At 42.5% G+C, this 7,885-nt stretch overlaps 1 protein-coding gene across 1 annotated transcript in view; it reads right to left on the reverse strand.

The window, feature by feature from the left end:
- LRGUK (leucine rich repeats and guanylate kinase domain containing) overlaps positions 1-6,248 on the reverse strand; it is a gene marked incomplete at its 5' end in the record, with an annotated part of 76,493 nt that extends 70,245 nt beyond the window's left edge. Inside the window, 4 exon segments of the mRNA XM_034764241.1 lie at positions 3,060-3,141; positions 3,850-3,950; positions 5,170-5,251; positions 6,141-6,248. Coding sequence (XP_034620132.1) covers positions 3,060-3,141; positions 3,850-3,950; positions 5,170-5,251; positions 6,141-6,248 — 373 coding nt within the window.
- Positions 6,249-7,885: the final 1,637 nt, after the last annotated feature.

The following is a 7,885-nucleotide window of genomic DNA, read 5'->3' on the forward strand; positions in this document are numbered from 1 at the left end:
TTGTTTCATTTGTAGACTATAAGAACAGCTTGTTTTGGCTGCCATGTCTTCTGTGAGTTTTGCTTGACACAAGTTAGGAATGGTGCCATGTTGCATTTTAAACTCTGCATTCACGTTCTGAATTTCAAATGGTCCTGATGCACTCATACGCACAGTTGTTCTTCCCCTATTGCTGGCAACAAATCGAATGAATCAAATAAAGATACTGAACTGCTGCATTCAAAGCAAATGAAAAATCCTAATTCCTATTCAGATCAGTGATAACAACCCTTGACCCTTTTTTACTGGTCACATTATTTTTGCTTTGCAATAGGAAATTTGAATGGCGTCTCGGTGCCATTCTCCAACAAGAACTGTGTCACCTGTACACCTTGTGAAACTTGTCAATAATGTAACCTGAAAACCCTGCGAATGAGCTAACCACCCCTGTGAGAAATAAGAATGCTGAAATAACATCCTTCAGTAATAGGGTTACTTGAATATGGAAGACAAAGAACCAAAATGATACAGCCTGCAATCCCCTCCTCCTGGAACAAAGACTCAGGATGCAATTTACAAGGCAGGAGAAAAGAGGTTCCTAAGCCTTAGTAAGCATTTATAAGCTTACATGGGAATGCAAGAGAACAACATAGAGCACTAGCTTAGACTGTGTCTACACTACAGACCTCTTACTGGCATGGCTATGGTAGTATAGCCCCCCAGTGTAAATGCAGTATACTCCAAAAGAAGGAGGTTTTTAGTCCATGTAGGAACACCTCCTCTCCAAATCCCATTAGCTAAGCAGACAGAAGCACTCTTCTGTCTGAACAGTGTCTTCTGTGTCTATACTGGAGTTTTTGTCACACCCCTGACCAACACAGCAATGCCTATGCAAGTTTTAAGTGTGGGCCATGCCTTAGAAAAGTGTAGGAGAAGGAGAGCCTTCAGGAGGAATAAGGGCAGCTCTGCACAGCAAACACCTTGGAAAAGCAGACAGTGGAGAAACATAAGTATCTAACACATCCTTATCAGATCTCCACCAGAATGGGGTTTACTACCCCACAACCTGGGGTGCTCACAGACTGAAAGGTGTTTTTGAGAACAATTTGCACTGCATGTAGTCTTACCTCACATACGAGCACGATCTTATACACTGACATTTAATAGCCTTAACTTTCCTAGATTCTGTGGAAATCTGAAAATCAGTCCATTTTAGCTACTTTTGAGGTTACCCAGCAGAATGTTTTTTTCAATTAAAGCAGCTCACCTGTCGCCAACTTGATTTTCAATCAAATTAGATCTACATAAATGCTGAACCGCCTTTAATGCTAAAGGGAACGTCCTGCCCATTAACTCTCCTTTGCTGTGACACCTACAAAATCCGGTGTGCTGAGACTACTTCAAATCATGGTGATTAACACGGTCTGTTCCCTTGTACTCCTTGTACTCCCCCACTTGTCAGTATCCATCCATTGTCTCTTGTCTTATACTTGGATTGTAAGCTCTTTGGGGCAGGGACTGTCTTTTTGTCTGATTTTTGTCCAGCACCTAGCACAAAGGGGTCCTGGTCCATGAGTGAGGCTTGTTGTAATAATTGGGCCTACAAATTTACCCTAATTATGAGCTCAATTGTAACAAGTACATGACAGCTTATAAAACGTCACAATAACCCAGAACAACAAACGTTAATGGGAAAAGGTTGGAAAGAAAGTCTCCTTATGTTAAGATCATGCTTGGTAAACCAGAAAAGTGTGCAACCAAAAATCAGTGAACCAAAATTGGTGTGTTGGAAACTAGACCTTGGTGGACAAAATAAAGAGGGGCTGGGCTATTCCCCTACCACTCCCCTTTGGGGTCCCTCAAGGAAGAGACTTTGGGAGAAAAATTGGCTGCGGGTCCAATCTTCACCATCATGGCTGCCACCCCCACCATCTCCTGGGACCCGGGAACTTCTACGTCTAATCCTGAGAGATGTCCTGACCAGGCCTAGCCAGAGAGAGGGACCCAGATGACATCGCCACCTTTGCTAGCTACAGATGAATCCCAAACGCCACCGGGGATGAAACAGGATCAGACTTTAACAGCAGCAGCAGCAACAGCTCCAGTCTGTCTCAACTAACTTCTCTCTTCCTCAAATGGACAGTTATTATCATCTACCTAAGAGACTGTCAAACAAGGTTGTTTTTTTTCTTTTAAAAACTCTCCAGTGAAAAGGAATAAGGGATTATTAAAATGAAAGCCATATTTAACATTTCAAATATGTTAACTCTTTTTCCTTCTAAAGTTCAAAGGATTGTTAATTGTGTGTTTGCCATGGTACTAAGCAGACTGAGGTCTCTGTATACAAAACTTCGGATCTTGTTTAACACTGTTTAATGTTGGACAGTGACTTGATTATGTTAACATCTTTAGCCCATATATTACATCTAAATTAATACCTAGGCTCCTAGGCTCAAGTAATTATTATATTTATTATTCATATTAACATTAAATTCTCTCTTTCACAGGTGTGTATCATAAGAACAATCAGACTGGGTTATACCAATGGTCCATTTAGCCCAGTATCCTGCCCTGACTGTGGCCAGTATCTGAGCTTTAGAGGAAATGTACAGAACAGGCAACTTTGGAGAGATTCACTCCGTCTTCCCCTCCCGGCTTCTCACTTATAGCTTAGGGAAATCCTGAATCTGAGCACAAAGGAATTAAAGTAAACTCCAAAGATTACACTTCACATCCCAGTGCTGCAGCGAGCATTTGTTTATCATCTTTGTCATGTCTAGGGAGTACGACTCTCGGCTTTCTTAGCTTTTCAGGGCATGAAGGTTTTTTGTTTTCCCTTGACAGAGAATTTGATCTTTACAAACACTCCTACCCAACCCGCCTTTATAAATATTAATGTTTTACTAAGTTCAAATCAGTTTCATCATTAGATTAAAAACTATTTCACCTTGCTTTTCAAGGCAGAATCATATGGTTGAGTGAAGCTACACAGTGAAGATGGACAGCTATTCAGAATGAACAGCCCTTCACAAAAACAACAACAAACCACCTTCTCCTGTTGTGGTTTCCACAAAGGATACGGTCCAATGTGAGTTTAGTAAGTGACTGGTATGCAGACAGATCTCGCATTTCAGGTATTTGATTGTATGAAAAATCCACCTCCTGAAGAGAAAAAGGACACACGAGGTTGCTTTCCTTTCTTCAGCACTTTCAGCTGCCCTGTGAAACTAACTGGCTTTTCCATTATGCTTGTGGTGGGGTTTGTAGACAAAATAAAAGGGTCATTAATATTAATACGTGGTGAGACATAACAAAAGGGTTTTTTTATTAGATACATAACTCAAATTTTGGAAGCTTCATTAACTATCCTGTGTTCCTCCTACAGACAATATTAATGGTCCTGGCAATGATGCATAAAGATTAGAGATCAGTAAGGGAAAGCAGAGGATTCTATAGTGGTAGTGTTTCAAAACAATATCCAGATCTTTGTAACCCATAGTGGACTATATCAACACAATAGCCGAGAAAGTGGACAGTATATGGCTATACGTCACATATATCTTTTACAGTACTGATTGGTACCAGTCAATCTGAAAAGTGAGAATTGATTCCATTCAAGATTTGATTCATTTGGCAAAATCTTAACCAGTACAATGAATTGTGTAAAATGCCATTCCCATAGTGTTTGGGGTTCAGGAATGTGAAACCAAATGAGAGGTGCATTTTTTTTTAAATGGCAACCAGAATAAGATGCATGTGTAGGGGACAAAGGAAGTTTGATCTCTTTGCCTGGCCTAGTACAGAATCTAAATTATGTTTAAAAGGCCTCTTTGAATTCAAACCTGACAAAGAACATTTTTCACAACTTACCTTGAGATTTTTAGGTGGCTTGAAATCAAAGTAGGTAGTCAGTTCATTATTGGAAGCGTCAAGTTCCAGTAAATAAGGCATATGACTGACACAAGACAGATCTATAACAAAGGGAAAACACCAAATTAAGTAAAATAATACATTGGGGAATACATAGATTACGGAGTCATAATGTAATATGGTAATTACACCCGCTAGCAACCAAAAATCAATTTTAAACCATGCAAGACATAGAGCAAGGCTTGGCCCGCAGTAATTCAATGTATTAGCACCTCTTCCTACACAAAAGATACTTTGTGAACAATTCAAGACAGAGATAAATGCCCAATTCCTAAATCAAATCTCTATTTTTTAAAATTGGTTTAGTTTGCTATCATCCTAATTTAACTTTGCCACCTAGAGATAAAATTTTCAAAAGAGCCTTAGTGATTTATGAGCCTAAATCTCATTTCCAAAAGTGACTTAGGCTCTTTAGTCTCAGACAAGAGTGAAAATTTACCTTTAGATCAGTCACAAATCAATCTATCTTCCACACAGCATCACTCAAGCCAATTTTAAGAGTTATGTGCATAATAGCAGAGCAAGCGATTCCCCCCCGAATTTAGATCTTAGTAATTATTTCATAAAAGGCATAATCTTAAAGGGGTCAAGAAAGGAGTGATTATCTCTTTGGAGAAGGGCCCCTATTCAGTTCAGGCATTTACTTGGTGCTCTACTTGGAAAAAATTAAAATGGGCACAGTGAGGTTGTGACAGTCACAGCAATGTACTGATCTCCAGCTCTCCCAATGTCTAAGTACTAAGGCAGAGGCTACATGATGCAGCAGGTTACCGCACAAGCCTTACTTATTTTTATTATTAATAATCGTGGACCAGGACCCCATTGTGCTAGGTGCTGTGCAAACACATAATAAAATGACATGAGGCCTGATTGTGATCATCATAAAAGCAGCATGCAATTTGGTACACTTCAGCCTCAGCTGGAAATCTTTGCTGAAGAGAAGCCCCAAGACTGGAATAGCTGTAAGATCTCCACCTTAACCTTGCACTAACATGGTTGTTTGTACTTTATGTCCAAATAATAAACCGGACAATAATCTTTACTTTCATGTTGCCTAGCATATGCTGGTACAGCTGTATGAATACCATCAGTAAATCATTCTCAAGGAGATGCAGCTATTGTATCACTCTACAGAGTTGGATTAGCAATGTTATTAATGTGTGGACAGGGTTTTATGATATTAAAGCTACACAGAACACTGTATTTTTCATCTTAAATGATTTTACAAGCCAAGAGTTTACTAGCGTACTTACTACATACCATTAATTTTATTGTATGAAAGCTCCAACTTCTCTAGGTGAATGTATCTGGAAAGAATGCTAATGTCACTTAAATTACGCCCCTGGGAAAATAAAAAGCAAAGAAGCTTTAATAACTCGCTGTGTAACCACACCCTGCTCTCTTAGGAGACATGGTAGAAGGAAGTGTCGATGAGACATCCACAGCTTCCTCCCGTGGACGCTGGGATCTGAGCCCACCAGAATATGATTACATAAAACAAGGTCTATTCATGCCCAAACCAGACACAAATGGGGAAAAAAGTCAAAGCAGAAAAAAAAAATGCAGTCATGAGAGATGGCTGCATCCAGAGGGAATGCCACAAAATCAGGCTGCATATAAGAGGAATCTGTGGCGAGTCATCTTTAACTGGGTTCAGCTCTGCTAATCTCCTTGGACAACAGCAGTTGCCTCCCACCAGAGTGATGTTACAGGCTGTATTCCAAGGGGATTATCACCTCCCCCTCCTCTTCTGCTCTGACTGAGCAGAACAAGAGTTCTGTAGGAAGTTGCCCTGGAGACAGAGTAAAGAGGAATCCCTGACACCTACAGCTACAGCTGTTCCTAGTAGAAAACAAAGAGGGACTGATCCAGGAGTGAAGTCACAGCCTTTCAAAGGTCCCCACATAAGGCACAGAAGTGACAACTACAGAAGGTGAAAAGATTACGCCTGCCTCCTGAAAAAGAGGACATATCTTGCCACGCAGGCCATCGCCTGTTAAGAGTGAAACTCAGCTTAGGGTGACCCTTGGGAGTTGGGTGACCAGATGTCCCGATTTTATAGTGACAGACACGATTTTTGGCTCTTTTTCTTATATAGGCTCCTATTACCCCCACCCCTGTCCCGATTTTTCACACTTGTTGTCTGGTCACCCTACTTGTGAGCAGAGAACCACATCAGTGATCACAACGATGGCTCTGCTGAAAGATGTTTGTTCTTTGGTTGTACTCACTGAAAGCGACAGATTAAGGTAAACAAACTTGGCGCCAGGGGCTGAACGCCCCAGTTTGTACAGGGCCTCAGCCACCGTACCCTCATCCAGTACCCCATCAAAATGTTCCTGCAAAACACAAGAAGGACAGACACACTCTTAGATAGATTTAAAAACCCAAATTCTATACTGTTCAGTCCTACTGAAGTCACTGGGATTGCATGGGATGCAAGTCAGAACAGCACACAGGTTTTAGTTCTAGCCTCATGTCCCTGCTGTGGCACCATTTGCACCAGCTTTATACACCCAGAAAAACAAAATATTATTGGATATAACTTTAGCATTCAAAACACACTGGAACATACTGTACAGTAGCTCTGAACTCTCATATGAGCAATAGAAAAGGCTCAAGTCAACATTTTCAAAAGGGGCCATTTAGTTTTCTATACCTCACATTTCTGATGCTCAACTTTAGAAAGGGCTTGATCTGCAGAGGCGCTGAGTGCATGCATCTTCCTTAGACGTCAACTGGGTTATGAATGCTCAGTTCTTCTGCAGATCAGACCTAAAATATCTCAAGCTGGGTACTCAAAAATTAACACATCCCAAGAATCAATGGCCCCTTAACATTTTTTTGCCTGAGTAATGTGAAATCCTTTTCACAAAACAACCAGTCCTCTGCCAAAGGGGGTGGTTAACAGATGGCACTAGTGAACCAGTGCACAGGTTTAATGAGAAAATAAGCCAATGATTTGTGAAATTCCTATGAGCTTTGAGAAGCCACACAATGATCTCAAATCTAGGGACCAAGATAAATAATTTATCAAAGAGTAATAATGCAACTCCGAGCACCTCCTACAGCAATTGGAGCTACAGAGATTCTACAGCGGATGGTGCTACAGAGATATTTAAGACATGATTAAAAATATGAGGTGATAATGCCTTGGTGATGGGCAGATTGGAGACAGATGAAACGAAACGAATCCACTCCTTCCTGGGAAGGTGTTGAACGTCAGGGCTGGGCACACGCACTGCACACAGCTATGCTGAGGTGCATTTGCTCTTCAGCATTCATTCAACAATTTGCATGCCAGCCTGTTTTCTGCCCCTTTCTGGCAGGCAACCAGTAGGGTGCAGACGAAAACACACCCGCTCCCTATTGATGGAAGCAACACAGGGGAGGGAGAGCAGGGAAATAAACTCAGCCTCAGCTATACCCCTCCTTCTGTCTGACACAGACACACATTGGGGGTGGGGGGAGTCACAAGAAAATTCATGATCGGATCCCCTCCCCCCCCCACCCTGCCTGGCAGCGTAGGGTGATCAGAAGTCCTGATTTTATAGGGACAGTCCAGATTTTGGGGGCTTTTTCACATATAGGCCCCTATTACCCCCCACGCCCTGTCTCGGTTTTGTACACTTGCTATCTGGTCACCCTAGCCAGGCAGCGACACCAAGGGAGGGCACTGCCTCCACCCAGTCAGCAGTCAACAGATGCAGGCAGGCTGGCAGAGCCCCCCGCCCGCTGCAAATAGCTGTGTAGACAGGGGGCTTTGGAGGTGCGGCTCCCACCCCGCTGCCCAGGCGTGAGAGCCCGAGCGGCCCCAGTCTGCCCCCCCGAGCCGGCGTCCCCACACCCGCGGGCCGGGGCGTGCCCCCAGCCGGGCTGAGTGTTCAGAGGGAAGGAGCTTCCCCATGGCCGGTGTAGCCCCACAAAATGCTCCCGCTCCCGTTTTGCTGCTTTGGGTGTACTGAGCATGCTCAGT

The sequence above is a fragment of the Trachemys scripta genome, chromosome 1 (genome assembly GCF_013100865.1).
Source record: "Trachemys scripta elegans isolate TJP31775 chromosome 1, CAS_Tse_1.0, whole genome shotgun sequence".
Classification (NCBI taxonomy): domain Eukaryota; kingdom Metazoa; phylum Chordata; order Testudines; family Emydidae; genus Trachemys; species Trachemys scripta.